The following is a 21,687-nucleotide window of genomic DNA, read 5'->3' as shown; positions in this document are numbered from 1 at the left end:
AAGAGATGAGTGATGCAGGCAGACAGAAATCAAAGTAACATTCATTTTAGATTATTCAACATAACCCGACAAGCAGCAAAATCCCACCCTTACAGTGTAGAGATCCTTAAATGCCAGGAAGCCTTTTACTTAAATAGTTTCTTTTCTCGAACTGCTAGACTGTTTTCTTAAAGATTTTATTTGGAGATGCAGAGATATTAACCACAACTATTTTCCCAGGTGAACTATTTATTTCTTCTTCCCATCCCCTCCAAAAAATGGTTCATCTCGAATCTGATTTTTGGTTACATTAATGTGGAAGCTGCAAGTGGAAACTAACAAAAGAAAAATTCAAATACTCTTCACTACTAGAGTTATGCAATTCTCACAGCAGCTTGTGTGACATGATCATGTAAGGAGCTAAGAAAACCACAAAATATTAAGCTAATATTCCATTTTATTATGTGTTTTCTTGTGACATGTTCCCCCACACACACAAAAAAAAAAAAAACATGACCTTTGCTGCTTTGCAATATTGAATTTCAATTAAAATCAATCGTATCTAATTAATTGTCATGTCAAAAATAGTAAAATATCCAAAAATTACAAAAAATGATAAAATATAGAATTAATTAATAAAAATAGTTTTCAAACAAAATTGCAAGTTATACTTAACTAATAAACAGACGAATTTGTTTGCTAGAAGGGGAGGTAACTGCAACCTGTTTTGTTACATGTCAATAAATCGTGAAACTCAGAGTAAAAATACAGTGATATGTTACTATTTGCGATATGACAAATAGATAACATTGCTTTTAATTGAAATTGACAAAAATTACATAGGAAATTCAATTTTGCAGTTTTTGATTTTTGTTTTTATTCCAAAGAAGCACCAACTGATCTAAATCTAACAACGCATCAGGAAAGTATTTAGAGAATTTAAAATCGCTCTGAATTATAAAACTGAAAGTATTTGTTAGAAAATGTCATAAAAGGAAATAGAAATGACCCCCCCCCCCAAAAAAAAAGCAGAACCCAGAATTAAAAAAAATAAGCTAAAAGAAAAAAAAACAAAAGACAGAACTCACAATTTAAAAAAGCTAAAAGAAAAAAGAAAAAAAAACAGAACCCACGATTAAAAAATAAGCTAAAAAAAAAAAAAAAAAAAAAAAAAACAATCCACAATTAAAAAAAAATATAATAAAATTATAATAAAAAAAAAATAGAATCCACAATTACAAAGAAAAAAAAGCTGTTAATTTCATTATTTTTTTTCGTCCAGAATATAATAGTCAACCTTGAGTACAATATATTGGAAACATATTTTTCCCCAATATGTCATTGTCCATAACTGAAAAAAAAAATTTTTATGTGAAGGTCTATTTTGCCAACAAATCATAAACTGTGATGCAAGTCAAATTTTAGAGAAAGTTTCAATGACGCTATGAGTCATCAAAAAGCAAGATTTTTGACAGAGTTCAGAAATTCAGAGAGATTAAAACTGTAAAATCTAAATTCCAAGTCTCAGAGGCACTTATTTGAGTAAGGGAGTTAGTGCTAGGACAGAAAGAGACATTGATGTACTACTGGACTTAGTAGCGACGTATACAAGTTTGCCTCTAACACTGCAGCCGTCATTTGAAGTATATTTTAAACAAATGATTTTTATGCAAAGCAATCAAAACTGAAACTTTAAAGAATAATCATACAAATGGCTAAAAAGTTTCTTGAAATTTTATAAATGTTAATAAAATACAAAAATAGTTTTTTTTAGGTTACTTTGTAATACATGTTACTATAATAGTGACATTTCAGACATTTTGAGATGAGTATTGATTTCAATTAACTATCCTCATCTTGAATGTTATTCTCACATTTTTAGTCATGCAAATAATCAAAAAAATGTAATATACTAGTTAATATTAATATCATAAGTTTTGTATTTTAGTTAAAAAGAAAAATTATTTCAAAACCTAATGCAAACAAAAACAAAGTCAAATGAAGGTGTTTAGATCATAAATATTCAAATCTTATGTCAAATAAATTGATTTAATTAATATTTTAAAACCGGTATAAATTCAGCAACCTAGTTATTATAGCACAGTTTAAAGAGGCAGTTTTAGCATGACACTAATTAAATCCTGTGCGTTTCTAAACTTAGAAAAATAAAAAAGTAATATTTATGTTCGAATAACATTTTCCACTAGAATTACTTTTTACAATATATATGCAAGTGTGTCCATGTGTGTGTGTGTGTGTGTGGTTGATATATATGAGATGTTCCTACCCAGTCTTGCCTAAGATGCAGTGAAGGCATTTTAATTCTTAATCTTTATTTGCATATTTCTAAATTTAAAGTATACAACTTCTATTATATAAGTTATCTCCCTTGCTAATTTTTATTTTTAGCTGACTTTTTAAAAATGTTCTGTATAAGGATTTCTCTGAGAAGAATAAATTTTTTTAATAAATTATAGCTAATAACGCAGTACAATAATAAATGAAAATTGATTAGTTAGAAACAAAATTTGAGTTGGCAGCTTAAATACTATTTAGGTCCAACTTTGAAAATCTGACATAACTATTTTTTTTTTAAATCTTCACCAAGAAACATCAGTGTAGCTATATACAATTGTTCCAGTGATCACCCGATTCGAACACTGTCTTCCAGTTATCATTGTCTGTCAAGATCTAACATGCTAATCAGAGATATGTTTATATATATGCTTATGTGAAAAATATTCTTATTCAATTATATTTCACCCTTCATTTATAAGCTCAATGTATGTTAAAAATAACTAAAGAGCATATACAAATAAATGACAAAAAGTCTATAATCTAAATTCCAAAATGTTGTTCATCTTACTATTTATTTATTTCAGTATGTTAAAATGTTCAATTCTTGACAGCACCTGTTTCGTAGTGCAGAAACAATCATATAATTATTATGTACATTTTTTTTATATTTTCCGCCCTGATTCATAAGAAAAAGAATTTATGAGCTTGAAAAAGAAAAGAAAAAAGGATTTGGGCATGATTACATGTTTTTATATATATATATATATATATATATATATATATATATATATATATATAATTGTAAGATTAGTGGCAGAGAACCTTAGCATAGTGCTTGATTAAGATAAATGTTAATAAATAAGAGCATAATATTTATTTATGTGTTACAGAAGATCAGAACAACATTGGTACCATCGGTTTCAAATCAACAAGTGATCAATGCCTTGTTGATTCTTCAGCCATTGGTAGAGATTTTGTTTGGAAAGTGGCAAATCACTCGCTGTGGTCACTTATGCTTGATTTTTAATTTTTTTCCGTTATAATGGGTTAGTTCAGCATATTTAACGGAATAATGTGGACGCCATAAGCTAAAATAAATTTCTTGTCCATCAGGAAAAGTTCAGAGATAAGATAGCATTAAGGAGATCAGTCCAACAAAGAACAATCATCATACAAGTTTCGGTCATCATAAAAAATCTGACAATGCCGTACTAAGAGAGTTCCTTTCAAAGACCAGCAGAACTGGGCGGTGCCGAAGTTACACTTGTTATGTAATTATGCAAATCTTTTTTTTTTAATATTCAAGTAATAATTCTAAAAAGAAAAAAAAAAGGTTGCTTTGGGATAAATTTAGTCAAAAATAAACAAAACATAAAAACGAAAAATTTATTGTAATTGGAATGAAATGAATTTGTAAACGAAACTCAAAGAGAAAAAATTTTTTAAAATAAAAAGATGGAAACAAGAAAAAGTGAAGACCTTTAAAAGAATTTAAGGCACAAGACACTCATTCTCAGTTTAGAAATAACCTTATCCGAAAAAGGATGGAACATTTTTTTTTTACAGCTGAAATATGGAAAAAAAAAAAAGATAAAGTTTCATTTTGGTGGCGATTTCTTAGTCTGTTTGTTGTTTTGCCAAACGAATGAATAATTTTCTTCCAGTTGTTTGTACCGTTCAGTTTCCTTCGCAGTTTCATCATTGTCACTCTTTAGAAAAGAAAAATAAAAAAAAAAAACAATATTAAGATTATTGCTGTAAGCAAAAAGAAAATTTCATGCAATTTTTACATATTTAAATTTCATGTAATTTTACAGGTTGAAAACAAAAATTATTCACACGCTCCTTGGCTTTTGAGCTAAGAGCAAAGTGTGGTATCTGTTCTGATACACTTCACCTTTTCTGATCTCGATCAGTGGAGGAGAAACTCTTCTAGATTGAGGCAATTTTAATTTTTGTTTCTATCCAGATTGCCCATTTTTGGGGAGCTGAACTTTCCTCATATTAAAAACCGACCTTGTGTCTAACCCTGCCCTTGTGGGGAGGCTTGTAAATAGGAATATTCAAAGTGTCCATAATCATCATCTTATTCAGTTTAATGACTTTGTTATATACTATTATGTGTTGAACGGCCTTTAAAAATTTACCTCAAGACTAACCTATATCTGGCCAGATGTGTCTTTACCAGTCCTTCTCTCAAATACATTCTCACGTTCTCACTTGTTTTCTTTGACCTTCCCCAACCAACTGGCCCTAATACCTCAACTATTCTACATCTAATAACTGAAACACTTTCATCCATTCTTTCAATGAGGTTTTCTATTCTGCACATGCATTACTCGTTAACGTAAAAAAAAAAAAAAAATTTTCAGTTGAGTTAAAACATGATCATTTTTCCATTTAACGTCCATTTTACATGCTGGCATGTATTGGACAGCTTTTAAAAATAAATTTCTAAACCAACTAATCTCTGGTCAAGTCTTTCCTTATCTCTCTTTCTCTCAAATCCATTCACTTTTTCCCATGTTTTCCTTGGCATCCTCTCTGAATTTAATCTGCTACTTCAAATGCTCTATATCTCAAGATCTCTCATCCATTTTTTTTTCAATGTGACTATACCATCACAGTCTCCTATTCTACACACATCTCCCTATAATATCCAAAATTTAATCTCCTTTGAGATTATCAGATCTTAGCCTTTCTTTAAAACTCACATTACAAATCCATTATATCATTCTCATACCGTTTTTCTCCATGCAACACATATCCTCAACTCTCACTGGCCAGGTTTCTGTTCCATACATTATAACACTGCACGCACACACCTGATAGACTTTTCCCTTGGTTGACAGCAATAATGCTCTGTTAGTTATGGCCGAAGATGATTGAATTTATTTCATCCACTCCCAACTCTTTCAATCACAACAGCTTCTATCTCACCAAAGTAACAAAACTTCTGGATAATCTCAATCGGTTTTCCACCCAAATACACTTTCTATACAGCAGAGTTCTCAACTGATTCTGTTCTTATATATTATTTTTAATTGGAATCCTTTGAGATGAATAATTTTTGTATTTATTTATTTATTTATTATTTGTGGACTGTTATCTTCATAGTTGTTGCTTCATCACGTTTTGGCCAACTCATCCTCTGGCCTTCTTCAGGTGATTAACCACAACGGGAAAGGAATGTTAAGTCTCGCAACTGTATCCCCAGTAATTACTGCCTTCCATAGTTGTTATTATCTCACCATGTTTTAGGCCAACTGATCCTCTGGCCTGCTTTGGGTAGGATTGAAACCGCTATCTTCAGACTGAAACTGTAGAAACTAAACGCCTCTATTCACTGCACCACATGCCCCCAAGTGCGATCATCTGAAGATAACGGTTTCAGTCCTACTCAAAGCAGGCCAGAGGTTTTGTTGGCGAAAAACATGGTGAGACAACAACTATAGACGGCAGTAATTGCTGGGGATACAGTTATGAGACTCGGCATTCCTATCTCGTCGTGATTAATCACCTAAAGAAAGCCAGAGGATGAGTTGGCCGAAACAACAACTATGAAGATGAGGATAACAGTCCACAAATAAATAAACGATTCTGTTCTTTAATGAAAATTGGTTAGCATATCGCAAACTGTTATTACACAACAATTCTATTCTCGTTTTCCATAAAACGTGCAATGAAAGATTGAATTATACCAAATTTTCTTTCTAGAATGTTTTCTGGGAAATCTAAGAATTCTCAATCGAGTAAAATAATACTAAAACTTGGAATTTTCCTGGCTCATCGTAGCACATTTCGAAAACAGTATTTCGTTCATTTTAAGAGTTAGAAATATAAACATGTAAATAAGTTTTGTTGATTTCATATCATTATTATTATACAATTATTTAGTTTTATGCTTTTCTTCTATAAATATAATCTTTAATATTTAATATGATACTTAATACTAGCAGGGGTGCCTGGCGTTGCCTGGAGTGTTTGGAGGTGTGTGTTGAGGAAAAAAAGAAGTGTTAGTAGGCAGGCAGGTTTGAACGTGACGCGAAGGCGGAAAAGAAAGTGAAAGAAAACATGAACTTTTACCACTACGCTATGAAGCCACAGGAAGTGTAAAGCTTTTAAATTTAGCGATGACAATCAAAAAGTTGTCAACTCAATGATAATTAAGAAGAAATGAAAGTGGCTTTCAAACTTCCAAATGAATAGCAATTGTCTGATATGAGGGGTTTCCCCCATATTGATCAAAGCTAATTGCTTTTGGACGTCCCTAAAACGAAAGCCAAGAATCTGCCTTTGCTTTCGATTAGTTTCACTTCTATACGAAAAACACGAACAAATACGCGAGAGGATGGAATAGCATGAATTTTGTAAAAGTCGTTCAAATAATAGATCTATAAACATAGAGACGACCTTCATTTGCAAATCGTAGATATTACAATTTAGGGAGTATATAAAAAGTTTGAAAAAATAGTAACCCTCTTGAGACCCCCCCCCCCCAAAAAAAAGCCCTTCTTGGACATACAAAACGCGCGCGTCACTTTTGCCTTATATATATATATATATATATATATATATAGAGAGAGAGAGAGAGATTATATTTAATTCCATTAATTAAAATTGACTCAAATGTTATTTGTACTTCATTAGTGTAGTCACTTCTGTTTTTATTGCCAAAATTATAAAAAAATGTTCTTTTTTGTTCAAAAATTGGATTAAAAAAATAAAATTAAACATTTGTTATTGTTTTTATTTTATTTTTTGTACATTCAATTTATTTATGTTGTTCAACATTTTATGCAGAAAACATTTTTTTTTAAATGAATAAAATCATTTCATTTGTTGGTTAAGAATGAATTGATCACTTTCACTTGAGAATATTTGCAGAAATGTTTAAGAAATCAGTTTGGAATTGAATATTTTAATGTCTTACCAAAATGGCTACAATCATATTCTTAAATGCTGTTGTATCTTCATCAGATAAAACTTTCAATGTCTTATCACTATCGTAGTAACCAGTTGTAATAATGCGCACTTGGATTTTGTCACCTGTTTTAAAAGAAACACTTGCATTCATTATTGTGTTAGAAATGCAATTGTGCAAAGAATAGATATCAATGGAACACCTGCGTGAATATAAATATGCATTCATCAAGATGAGAAAAAAAGAAAAGAGGAGGGGGAGCAAGAGAGAGAAGACAAAAGGGAAGAGAGTCAAAAAAGAGGAAGGGTGGGTCAAAAGAGAGGTAGAGGCCAAAAGAGAGAGGGGGGGGTCAAAAGAGTGGAAGGTGTCAAAAGATAAAGGGAGAGTAAAAAGAGATGGAGGGGGGAGCAAAAGATAGAATAAAAAGAAATGGGAGAAAAAAGAGAATGAAAGGAGAGGAAAAAGGAGAAAAAGGAAAGTAGAAAATAGAAAGAAAAAACGAATAAAGAAAAAGATAAATGAAAAGGTGAAAAAGAAAAAAGTCAAAGTAAATTTTGTCTAATTCATCAATAATTATCAGTAGTAGTAGTAGTAGTAGAGTTACAAGGATATCTTGCACTAAATTTGGTTCAATCTGACTCAGTGTTTTTGAAGCGTCAACATTGATTTTTGTTTTTAGTAGTAGCAGGGTTTACATTTTCATCCACCTATAACTCCCAGATAAAGAATGCTTCATGCCAAATTTGGTGTAATTTTGTTGAACAGTTTTAGAGCTTATAATTCACCAACAGATTGGACAAAAAATAGTCAATTACAACCTAGAAAATCGGACAAAGAAAATATTTAAATAGGAAAAAAATTCATGTGCATTCTTTGAATGCAGCCATAATTCTTTTATCATTCTGGTTTTAGGAAAGAAGGGAGTGCATATCCTCTTCTGTTAGTGCAGAGTTGTTGATGGTGGAAGCACCGAAACATAACAAGCAGATTCAATCACTGTAAGTGAAACTTTCAACACTGTCAGCGGCAACCATATTGTTGCAATCATATCTAGGTCAAGACAAGAACCATCAAAAAAAGGAAAATTTGTGCTGAAGGAAAGTAATTAAAAAATACTTTAAATTCTTAGGAACTGCAACATCAAAAAAGTTGCTTTACACAAAACATTTTCCTAAAATAATCTTTTTTGTTTTCTTTTTAGCTTTCTTTGCAACCAAAAATTTCTTTGCAACCAAAACAAGGCACATTGCCATCTGGAACGTAAGGGGCTACTATTTGAGATCATGTCTAACAGAGGACTACGAAAGAGTTAAGCAGCAAGATATCTGTTTACGCTACAATTTCTGCAGGTTAGTAAAATCAGGGAAACAGGATACAGGGAAGGAATTCCAAAATCTAGCAGTCTGAGGGAGGTTTGTTTTGTTTTACAGCATATCAACCACTTTTGGATCATTTAATGCAAAAACATTAATTGTAATGTGTTAGATATTGGTTTTTTGTTTTTGGTTTTTCTTGTGGAATCTTTTGTGATATTTTGTATATTTAAATCTCTTTCAAAAATTCAAGAATTTTTTCCTGCGTCGATTTTGTTAAAACAAGTCTTAGACTATTCTCTTGGTAATGCTTTATTCGGGCCCAGCTTGAAGCCCACACAGCCCATCAGTATATAATGTACTGTGTAGAGCTCCTGACACATTATGGAAATAGGCACCTCTTCTCCTTTTAGTAGATGTGAGTGAGGGACATGAGTGTGATCTATTTGTAGTCTAGTCATTACTACCTCTTCTTTTCGTGACATTTTTCTTGTATCTCTTCTTCCGATGTTTGGTGTTACTTTGAATAGTTTATTCTGAGTTCATGAGTTCCAATGTTCCTACCATTTTCTTATATATATATATATATATATATATATAATTATTTTTTTTACTATAATAATTAAATACCTACAGACACTAGTGTTTCATCCTTTCGGGATTCTTCAGTGCAGGGTGTCACGATTACTACCAGTCGAACGATTCGATATATATATATATATATATTTTAGGTGTTAGGTTTGTATTAAGGATTTTTCCCGCTAAATGTTTTTGTGGAAATTACTCTTTAGCTGCTTTATCCACTTTTTCGTTCATGTCAATGTCGATGTGGCTTGGAATCCAGCAGAAGATTATGAATGTATTCATTGTTATGGTATTTTATTTAGGAGATTTGTAATAAGAGGATTTGTCATTGTTTTTCTTTCAGTGACACTAGTACTAATAGAGAATTTTATGGTTATCAGTTATTATATCTAGCGCCAAGTCCATGGCAGACACCTCTGCACTAAACACTGCAACCCCATCCAGGAGTCTTTTTTAGATTTTTATGAATGGCTATGCATCCTACCCTGTCTCCATCCTTTAATCTGTGTAGATTTGTGAGTATTCTTTATATTTATTTTAGATGTTAAACAGTTCTTCATGGAAGATCGAGGGATGATTTTTTGTTTTAGAATATTTACTCAATTTTAATATTATGGATGGTTGTTCAGCCACCCAAGACGGAGTTGAAAAGTTATAGATTCATATAATTTTGTTGTGTTCATTTGGGTTTCCGTGAGGAGGTTCTTTACACAGAGGCTGTAAGGTTTGATATTTTCTTTTTTGCTGAAAAGTTGTGTATATTGTGGATGGAAAACACATTGCTATGCAGAGTTTGATTAACACGATGCGAGCTTTAAGTAATATTGCATAGTTTTTGTTTTCTTAGGGTCAGTGGTGGTTTGTTAGCTTTAATATTTAGTTTTAAAATATGCAAATGAAGAAATGATTTACAGCTCTCCACTGGAGAAGTTCTGAAGGCTCCTAAGGCCAATCTCAATCCTTGGTGGTGTATCGTATCCAATTCCTTCACATATGATTTTCTGGTTGCTCCATATATGTAACATCTGTAGTCAAGTTTGGATCTAATTAAAGATCAGTACAGTTTTAATAATGTAGTTTTTATCGGCACCCCAATCGCTATGTGCTAATACTTTGCCTAATTGCATGGTTTTGCAACATTTTGTTTTTAAGTACTTTATGTGTGAGTATGAATGTCAATTTCCTATCATATATGATGTCCAAGTATTTGTGTTGGTCAACAACTGGGATATTATTATTGTCCAGTTTCAAGGTGGGATCATGATGGAACTTTCGTAGTTTACAGAAATGAATGCATTTTGTTTTCTTTTCTGAAAATTTGAATCCATTTTCTATGGCCCATTTATTTATCTTATTTAGGCAGAGTTGGAATTTACATTTGGCTGTTGGTATATATTTTGATGGATAGTATATGAGTAAGCTGTCTACATATAGAGCAGAATTGATTCCTGGGTCTATGTTTTTTATGATATCATTTATTCTTATATTGAAAAGAATGACGAATAAGTAGTAGATATGAGTGTTTCTCATGAAAGCTTGGCGAGGGGAGAACCATAGATTGGAGCTCAGACGAGCAGTTGCCATGAAAATAATGATAAAGCAGAGACAGGCCCACAATGTCTCTTCTGTGAGAAAGAGGTTGCAAGGAAGAGAAAAGGCATCCTCTACTAGGCTACAAGGCAAGATAAAATCTTTCTAGCAGCTCCTGCCCAGATGTAGCAACAGTACTCCATTCTTGGATGTATCTGGCTCTTATATAAATAGAGAATTGCATCAGCAGTGAGATATCTACTGGATCGATAGAAGGATCCCACCATTTTTCCAGTGACCTTGTTAACAGATTTGATGTGCATGTTCCATTTGGCATAAAACTTAATAGGAAATGAATTAAAATACTACACTGGTTTATTTGAGAAACTATTAAATAAAGATACAAAAAATATTTGGTAACTTTAAATTGTTAATTACTAAAATGCATATGTGCATCCATAATAAATATGTAAAAAAATCAATATATATATATATATATATATATATATATATATATATTGATTTTTTACATATTTATTATGGATGCACATATGCATTTTAGTAATTAGCCAATTGAAATTTTGAATATAGTCATTTATTTGTGTGTGTGTGTGTGTGTGTGTGTGTGTGTGTGTGTGTGTGTGTGTGTGTGTGTGTGCATATATGTATATATATATATATATATATACACACACACACACACACAAATAAATGACTATATTCCAAATTTCAATTGGCCATTATACCGTTTATTTCTTAAAGTATGTTGAACTGCACAATTCTTGACAACACCTGTTTCATATTCAAAGTTATTGATGTAATTATTATGTCAATTTCGAATTTATTTTACCCTTAACTCATCAGAAGAAAAAGAGAGATGGTCAACATCTTGAAATTTGGAATATAGACTTTCATCATTTATTTATATATACTCTGTAGTTACATTGAGTTTCATAAACAAAAGGATTGATACAAATAAAAGGTTAAATATAACCAAATAAACATATTTCATCAAAACGGTTATATACGCATAATTATTTTTATTTACCTACAGACACTGGTGTTTCATGATTACGCAATTATCAGTATAGGAGATGACAATCAACGCTCATCAAAGGATTTGAACCCTGCAACCACCTTTGGCTCCATTAACAAAGAATATATATATATATTATACTTTTTAATTCATCTGCCAATAGTCTCTCGCTCCTAGACGGAGGGGGGGGGTCAAAAATGAGTCGTTAACCTAATAAGTCCTGAACTACCAACTAAACTCCGACCTTTGTCCCATTACTGAAACGTGGCATCCTTGTGCATGTTTTACAAATATTTCAATTGCAAGTGCTCTGACGAAGTCTGAGCACTAGTACCCCTCTTCGATGACAATACCCTTGATAAAGCCAACAAACAGCAAAATCTACCCTTACTCTGTACAGATCCCTTATTGGCCTTCGGGACAAGATCAAAGTGTAGTATCTGTCCGGCAGGTACTGCTAGCTAGGACTAGCTATGACTAGCAAAGACCAGATGTGGGGGCAACCCCACATGCCTGACCTTTAACCAGCTCCCATTTCCCACCTCTCGGGAGCTGGTCCCCTTTTTCCCTTCCCCCTCCCTTCACACCTCACATTAAAAATCGGCCTTGTGCCTAATTTGCTTGGTGGGGGAGCAAATAAATACCATCTGTTCTTCAGATGCTGCACTTCTATTTCTTATTCTCTTTCGGTGGAGGAGAAATCCTTCACGACTGAGACAATTTTTATTTTTGTACCTTTTCTCCACGTTAAAAAACTACCCTGGTGTCTAACTCTGTCCCGTGGGGAGGCATAGTAAATAGGTACTCTGTATAGATCCCTAGATGCAGTAAAGCCTTCTACTCTAATAGCTTTTTTTTTTTTACCTCAAACTGCAGCACTTTGGAATTCCCTCCCAGGCCCCTGCTTCACTGACTGTACTGACATGCAGAAATTTAAATATAATGTGAACAGACCTCTCGCTGCCCAGCTCCATAAATAGTATCCGTGCAAATCTAGTTCCAAATATTAGCTCCTCATGATTAAGTGGCCCTGTGCCTTGTTTGGGGCGAAACAACAAAAATAATTTTTAATTTTACTTATTTATATATATTACTAACTGGCCGCCCGGTCATACAATACGCTTAAACATAATATTTTAATTTATGCAGATTGCATATATATATATTATTATAGAATTTTTACCAAGTGAACTAATTCGCAAAAGAAATTTTTAAATAATAATGATAATGTCATTCATCAAATTCCGTCTGTGTTTGTTTACAATATCACGTCAGCTGATATTTGTTTGACGATGAATGCCCTGGAAAAGTCACTTCTGATTAATGTTTAGTTTTAAAATATGCAAACGATGAAATGATTTGCGGCGATTTTAAATACTACTTCTTTTATCATATATAAATAAGAAATAATTAAAATAAAATGGTGAGGTGCACCCGGGTTTGAACAGGGGGATCATTCGATCTGTAGTCGAATGCTCTACCACTGAGCTATATCTCCAGATGGCAATAAGTCTGATTTTATTATCTCCCTTGGCCGGTTTAATGCAAAATATTCTTCTTTTTTCTTTTTTACAAATAAGTAACAACTTATCAAAGACTGAGGGCCACTCGAGGATAAGGGTTAATGAGTGTACACTGGTCACTTATTAGTAGTGGAAATTTGGTAAATTGGATTACTTAAGGGGGTGGCTCATCAAGAATTTGTTCACGTTGGACTTGAAAACAACCATATGGTAGTCAGTTGGAAAGCAGGAAAACGGAACAGAGTTGCACAAGCATACAGTTCTAAGAAAGAAGCTTTGTTTATAGAATCTACATTTAAGTTTAGGCACAGATAAAGAGTGGGGGAAATTATTGATAGTCGTTTCAGATAGACAAGTATTTTTTGTAAAAGTAAGGATGTGGGAGAGGGGGTCGATATATTAGAGCTCAGCTGAGCACTTGCCATGAAAATAACGATAAAGCAGAGACAGGCTTGCAACATCTCTTCTGTGGGAAAGAGGTTACAGGGAAAAGAAAAGGGTATTTATTTATATATAAGAGGGGAAGGCTATTTTTAAGATCAGATTTTTTCAATTTTGGATACTTATCAGATGAATTTCTGTAAAAAACATATCTATGAACACTGCCAGACATATAATTTAGCTTTGTGTGAAATTTTCAAAAGATGGGCTCAGTTGTTTCAGAACCTATGAGGAAGGAACTCACACACACACACACACACACACACACACATACAAAGTGACTTTTATATAATAGATGTTCAAATTTATGTTAATAAAATACAAACTGGATTTTTTCTACATTTTTTATTAGGAAGTGATACTTTTCCACTGGTGAACCATGTATTTAACAGCTGTCCAGTGTTTAAACCTCCGAAACAGCTACATGGTAAATAGCTGATTCACATTCTCTTACATTCTAAAAATATGGGATTAATTGAAAGATTACATCATTTTATTTGCTGCGGTAGTTAAGTAAAATCACAGGCAACAAATTGGGGTTGAATGAAAACAGAACACCAGTTCTTTAGTGCTTAGCTGGAGCTTACCGATCGTAAAAACCAAAAAAAAGAGAATTTTGGGTTTTAAATTTGTAAGTACTAAGAAAATCAACTGGAAATTTTAAATAATTTTGGGATGATTAATCAGAATTGGGAATAATGAGAAAAATAATTGGAACTTTTGGGGGTATCGGAATTGGAAAAAATTTGTGTCTTTTTCCGATGCCAAACACGATTCCTTTGCTTATCTTTTTTTTTTTTTTATTTAATTTTGTTTAAAACAAAATCTTCCACTGCTGGTAGTAATGATAAAATAATCAATATTTATTGATTTTAAACTAATAGCAAAACCAAAATCTATAGATCACCACGACAAGTGTATTTTTACGTTTGGGAAAATGTATGAACAGTTAACATGTGTTTTGACAGTAACTGAGGTAAAAATAGCAACTATAGTTAAATATTTACAGATTTATAAAGATCGTTGGGGACTGACATGACCAGACAGCTACGGACAATCTTTAGGATTCTTTTTTTCTACACTACCCGAGAGCATCTCACTCACACGCACACACACACGCACAGACACACAAGTGTTAATTTATTTATATTGTTTATATCAAGTTCTCATCTTGTGTTGTTTAATGGTAGTGCGGTCTCAAAGGTCAACATCAGTTCACAATAAATGAAAATAGTACAGATTTGTCTAGTTAAGGACAGATTCAAGTCCATGAGACATAAATAAAGACCTGGCCAGAAATAGGTTAGTTTAAAAATCAATTTCTAAAAGCCGGTGAAAAGAAAATGTTTAATAATGAAATTATGATTTAATTTGATTTCTAACTGAGTTTTACTAAGTTGACCTAAGATTTTCAAAGTTTCCAGAAAATAATTACTCCCCATGTTCAGATTCACACCGTTTATTTTAGCAAAACTCAATTTGCGCTAATTTTCTTCAAAAACTTTTTTCCTTAATACTTTTCTACCTTATGGTTTTTCATAATTTTTGAATATGTTCATTATTTCGATATAACAATCAAGTAATTACAATTGGTTTTACTTGAAATTTAATACAATTTTCACTCTACTAACATAGAAGCATCTTGGTTTGTGCTTAAAAGTTTTACCCTATTTATATGCCTCAAAACAAGAACATTTGTATTACATTTGAAACGGTTGCAGTTCTTTAAACTGCATTTGTTTTACATTTGAAACAGTTGCAGTTCTTTAAAATGCATTTGTTTTACATTTGAAACGGTTGCAGTTCTTTAAAATGCATTTGTATTACATTTGAAAGGGTTGCAGTTCTTCAAAATGCTAAGCATAATAATAAAATAAACTAATAGTGTTGGGATGACTAATCAGAATTTTAACTGTTTTTTGATAATTTAATTTTGATTGCCGATTCAAATGATAAATATTTGTTTATTTTAGATTACTAGTAGAATTTGAATGTATTTTGACATTTGCAAAAATATGTGTCCATCTTTCATGGATTTTTGCAGTAATCTGGAGAAAAAAAAAAAAAAAACCCTGTAACTAAATATTTAGAGGTTTTAAAAGAATTGGAATCAGCAATTGTATCAGAATCAGAAAAAGTATTAAAATCGTCCTACAACTAAGAATTATAAAAAGTCATTTTTTTGTTTTATTACAAGTTACAGTAAAATATTATTTTTGGTTAGTGTTCACATATATCATTATTATATTTGATTCAACGTCCATTTTTATCAGTTGAATTAAAATATATCATCATATTGGATTCTCTACTCACACAGACCCAGCGGGCAGCACAACACATAGTTTTGCTATATCTCACTCCCTATCACAAATGGTTACGTTTCCAACCTGTTTCCCTGACCAGCAAGAACAACAAGCATCTCTTCTAGATCTGTTTCTGACTACAGTTCCCGAGGATTGTAAACAAATGCTAACAGCCCACTCGGGAATGCTGACCATGCAGTGATAATGGTAGAAATCGCCCTAAATTCTAGACCCAAAACTGAAGAGCCAGTGCTCAAAACAACGAGATATTATAAAAAGGCTGACTGGGAAGCCATCAGAGATCTTATCAGAGATGCCCCATGGGGAAATATTTTTTCTCTTCCTGCTGAACAGTGCGCAAATGAGACCACTGAATGGTTCAAAACGGCAATTGAAGCACATGTTCCAATGCAGAAATTTTATAGCAAGCCCCACTCTCCCCAATGGTTTACTTCGACTTGCGCAACTGCCATTGCTCAAAGACAGCATGCATACCACAGATTTAACCAACATAAGTCCAGTTCAAACAGGCAGAAGTATATAGAAGCTAGAAGTAACGTTTAGAAAGAAATAAGAGAGAATTTACTGAAACCACTAAAAAACGCACCAAAGCACAAAAATTAGGAAATCGTGACTTCTGGAAAATCTACAACAGTGTAGTAAATAATGGGCAATCAACAATTTCCCCACTAACCAACAATCACAGGGTTGTTTGCTCAGCAACCGACAAGGCTAATATACTTGCCAGCCGGTTTGCCTCAAACTCCACACTGGTCCCTTCCAACTACCCCTTGCCTGACTTTCCTTTGCGGACAGACGCCACGCTAGACGATCTAAAAATCACTCCTGCTCAGGTACACGCTATCATAAAAAACCTTGACACTTCAAAAGCATGTGGACCTGATCTCATCCCGGCTGTGCTATTAAAAAGTGCTCAGCCCAAGTAGCTCCAGTTCTCTCCAAACTCTACAACAAATGCCTTAATGAATCATGCTTTCCGGGCTGTTGGAAAACTGCTTCTGTGGTACCAGTATTCAAGAATTCTGACGAAAGAACTGACCCATCAAATTATAGACCCATTAGCCTCCTCCCACTTTTCGCCAAAATATTTGAGACCATAATTAACCATGCTCTAGTCCGGCACCTTACAGATGCTAAACTTCTGACTGACCAACAATATGGATTTAGACAAGCCCATTCCACAGCAGACATCCTCACTGTAATCTCTGAACGTATATACAATTCACTGGAAAAAGCGGGGGAGGGCAGAGCGGTAGCTCTAGATATATCTAAGGCTTCTGACAGGGTATGGCATGAGGGTCTCTTCAGGAAAATTAAATCATACGGTATCACTGGTAGAATACTTGACATAATTAAATCCTTCTTAGATAAGAGAAAAATCCAGGTTGTCCTCGACGGTCGTACATCTAAACAGTGTGATATAAATGCGGGAGTGCCTCAGGGGTCTATCCTTGGACCTCTATTGTTCCTAATATTTATTAATGACCTCCCCGACAAAACTGCCTCTGAGATGGGTATATATGCTGATGACACCACACTCTATAACAGGCATGACAGGAAAACAAATGGGCACATAACTAAGGAAATGGCAAAAACACTAGAGGAGGACCAATCTGTAGTGGAATGGGGACATAAATGGATGGTCACATTCAATGCTGCCAAGACTAAACTGGTTTCCTTCAATAATTACAAGAAATCTTCTCTGCCACCAATACCAATGGCCAGTGACTCCCTGTCTGAGAGTACATCTTTCAAACTGCTTGGCCTAACATTCATAGGAAACATGAGTTAGAACAATTATATTGAAAACATTGCCAGGGCCGCTGCGAAAAAGGTAGGCTCTCTCTACCGTGCTAGAAAACTACTGACACCTGGAAGTATCCTGTACCTCTATAAGGCCACCATTCGCCCATGTATGGAGTATTGTTGTCACATTTGGGCTGGTGCATCTGCTGCTAGTCTTTCGCTCTTAGACAAGGTTCAAAAGAGAGTCGCTAATCTGATAGGCCCTGAACTGGCATCTAAGCTTACGCCTCTGTCCCATCGACGAAACGTTGCATCCCTCTGCCTGTTCTACAAGTATTTTAATGGTAAATGCTCTGACAAACTGCAGACAATTGTGCCCCCACGATGTAGACACCTTCGACAAACCCGCCAGGCAGCTAAATCCCACCCCCACACAGTAAAAGCTAAATCCCACCCCCACACATGTAAAAGATCTTTCTACTCCAGTAGTCTCTTTCCCAGAACCGCTACACTCTGGAATTCCATTCCAGGTTCCTGCTTCCCTAACTGTACTGACTTGCAGAAGTTCAAGTGTAACGTGAACCGACATCTTGTTGCCCAAATCCCAACATAGTGCCCCAGTAGTTGCTGCCCCTGATAGTAGCCCCCTACACCAAAGTGGCAATGTGCCTTGTTTGGGGTGAAAATGTAAAAAAAAAATAAAAAAAATAAATATATATATATATATATATATATATATATCACCACCACCATCATATTTGGTTTAACGTCCATTTCTTTTTCAGTTGAGTTAAAATATATCATCATCATATTTTATATAAATCTCACCTGTCTGTATGAATGTACGTATGCCTAAAACTTTTGACAGAGGCGACTCGATCCTTCAGACGACAAATATAAAAAAATTGGCATAAAACATTAATCCCTTCACTCTCAACTGGCACTTTTCTACAGGGAGGGGTCGCTTTTTTCGCCGATATTTTAAAAATTCACCCCCTCCTTTCAATTGACTAGCCTTAATTTAAACCTTCGCCACTTCCAGTGTAACAATGGACACAAGAGCAGAGACATCACATTTTTTTTTCACCTTCTTTTCCTCCTTTGCGGTACAGGTTCGAGCCTGCCTGCCTGCCACCATATTTTTTTTTTCACACCTTCAAACACCTGGGTAACACCGAGCACCCAGGTTACTATACCATATTTGGTTTAATGTCCATTTTACATGCTGGTATGTATTGGACAGCTTTTATAAACTGATTTCTACTACAACCTCGCTTAACTTAAACTGCAATTGATTTTTCCACGGAAGTCATTTCATTTAGTTGAGGCAAAATCTTACATGTTGCATGTGTTGGACAGCTTTTAAGAATTGACTCAAAAACCAACAGATTTCTAGCCAGGTCTTTCCTTATTTCCCTTCCTCTCAATTTCATTCTTATCACTTTTCTCCATGTTTTCCTTGCCGCTATCTCAAATGCTCCATATCTAAAAAACTCTCATTCATTTTTTCAAATGTGACCATACCATCAAAGTTTCGTGTTCTGCAGACATCTCCCTATACCATCCAACATTTAATCTTACTCTAAAGTCATCAGGTTTAAGCTGAACTTTAACACTCACATCACACATTCATCATATTCTCATATCATTTCTTTTCATGCAACGTAGTTCTTCAACTCTGACTGACCAGGTTTCATTTCCATACATCTGCCCATATGCCTGATAAGACTATCATTAGCCAGCAGTGATAATGCTCTACTGGTCAGTTATGACAGAAGTTTCCAGTACTACCTCCTTCCAATCCGTATTCTTACAATCACACCAACACTAGTTCCTCCCTGTACTCCAATAGTACCACTAAGGTAACAAACAAAACTGGAAAATTTGGGAAGCATGAGAATGTGCAACAGATATATTGTTCCTCCTCTATGAAAATTTATTCAGATTATTATTACTTCAGGACACCATGGAGCCCCCAAGCAGGGCCAAGGGTTTTCATGGAGATAATTTCTAAAATAAATATGAAAAACGTTAATTTCAATTTTTAACACTAACTGATGATAATATTTACAACCATTTTTTGTTTTTGATTAATAAAAAATTGTTGCATTTTTTGTTAATTTATTTTTAATTTTCTTTTTCACTAACTATCCTGAAACTCTTTACACCTGTAGTTATGTATCATATCTCTTTCCAGTAAAAAAAAAAAAAAAAAAAATGAATTAAAATGCCTACAGTCATTTAATTTTTCTATATAAAGCATTTGGTTCTCTTTACAAAAAACCTTCAGGAGTCCCTCAGCCTTCCTCATGGAACCTACTTTGGGAAACCCTGGATTAAACAACAAATTTTCAGTAGATATTTTTTTAGGTTATCAAACTGATAATCTATAGTATAAAGATGTATGACTGTCTTGCTAAAGCTTGAAAAATACTCAATAAACCCTTATAAAGTGTCATTTGGACAACATTTTGGCTGATATAACCTCCAATCTTCTTCAGGTGTATTTTGTCAAACTCAGGAACGTTTCTGTCAAACTCAGGAATCTGGATGGAATTTTGAACGGAATTTACTTCACAGGTGTAGCATGCTCCCGTAGCAGTATCAGAATTTTTGTAGGAATTTTTGACACCCCTAACACGAAACTGCGAATACAATATAAAAATCTCGTAATTTCTCTGTTAAAAGTGGGTTATTTATTTTCTTTATGGATTATACTTCCAAAATAAACTATTACAGTTGTTTTAAAAGTAATAGAAATATTTTTTTTTTTTTTAAAAACAGTAATGAATTTTCCGAACTTAATATTTTTCAATTTTTAAACTTTAAAAATCTATCAAAATTTTTCTATTGATTCTATTTTTACGATATTTTCAGGGTCAATGTGAAATTTTATGTTCTTTCCAATAAACCGAATATAATATTTTAGACAAACGTTTTTTTTTTAATTCACGCCCCCCCCCCAAGTGTCACGCATTTTGAAATGTCTATTAAAAAGTAAATAATTAATTTATGTCGCACAAATTGAAGAGAAAGGGTCAATAAATAATATATTCAAATTTAAAACAAAAAAAAAATCGCTTTTTTAGAAATTTACCTGTAAAGTCCGAAGTTTAAAACCTTATTTTATAAGAACACATTGTTTTTTTTTTGTCTTTTTTTTGTCTTTTTTTTGTCTTTTTTTTTTTTTTTTAATGAAACCTTGGTCCTTGCTCCTTTAATTGAAAAAATAATTAGGGCTTGAATTACATTTTTCGAGGAGTTATAAGCTTGAAAAGACAGGGGGTCGAATAATTCACGCCTCTCATTTTGAAAATGTCTATTAAAAAGTAAATAATTAATTATATCGGGGAGTTTTATATATCACAAATTGAAGAGAAAAGGTCAATAAATAATATATCCAAATTTAAAACAAAAAAAAAAATCGCTTTTTTAGAAATTTACCTGTAAAGTCCGAAGTTTAAAACCTTTTTTTTAAAAAAAAACACATTGTTTTTTTTTTGTTTTTTTTTTTTTAATAAAACCTTGGTCCTTGCTCCTTTAATTGAAAAAAAAAATTAGGGCTTGAATTACATTTTTCGAGGAGTTATAAGCTTGGAAAGATGGGGTGGAATTATTCACTATTTTCACGAAATTTCTGACACTGCTAATGCTCCCGTTCCGTAATTCGCAATTGTATTTTTTGGTCACCCACACTGAAAAATGAACTTCAACCTCCAATCCTATAAAGTTCATATTTATTTTTAATTACCATAACCCTGAAAAAATAATATCTAAAATTTAGAATAAGAAAATTATTTGAGAATCAAATGGTCATTCATATCATTTCTATCACTTTATTGTCTCACGTATTTCCCTTATGCCAACTCGAGTTGTGTGTGTGTGTCTGTGTGTGTGTCTCCAGAGAAAGGAATAGGCTGAGCAAAGAAAAAGAAAAGGGAAGGTGGAGGGAAAAGAGACAGAATAGAATGTGTTACACTGCTATATC

General features: G+C 33.2%; 1 protein-coding gene across 3 annotated transcripts in view; it reads right to left on the bottom strand.

Moving 5' to 3' along the window:
- Positions 1-3,649: 3,649 nt before the first annotated feature.
- The window catches only part of LOC145246622 (uncharacterized), a 95,752-nt gene continuing 77,714 nt past the window's right edge, over positions 3,650-21,687 (bottom strand). For 2 of the 3 annotated variants that reach the window (XM_080108295.1, XM_080108296.1), the window contains 2 exons: positions 7,211-7,326; positions 3,650-3,986 (listed from right to left, as the gene is read on the bottom strand). In XM_080108295.1, the coding sequence (XP_079964421.1) occupies positions 3,876-3,986; positions 7,211-7,326 (227 nt within the window). In that variant the 3' untranslated portion in view covers positions 3,650-3,875. The remainder of the gene's footprint in view (positions 3,987-7,210; positions 7,327-21,687) is intronic. The other variant, XM_080108297.1, reaches the window with a different exon arrangement.

The sequence above is a fragment of the Euprymna scolopes genome, chromosome 24 (assembly GCF_053919585.1).
Source record: "Euprymna scolopes isolate OS-2025 chromosome 24, ASM5391958v1, whole genome shotgun sequence".
NCBI lineage: Eukaryota > Metazoa > Mollusca > Cephalopoda > Sepiida > Sepiolidae > Euprymna > Euprymna scolopes.
The sequence above is the reverse complement of the archived record's forward strand: the minus strand, read 5'-3'. Positions and strand labels throughout refer to the sequence as shown.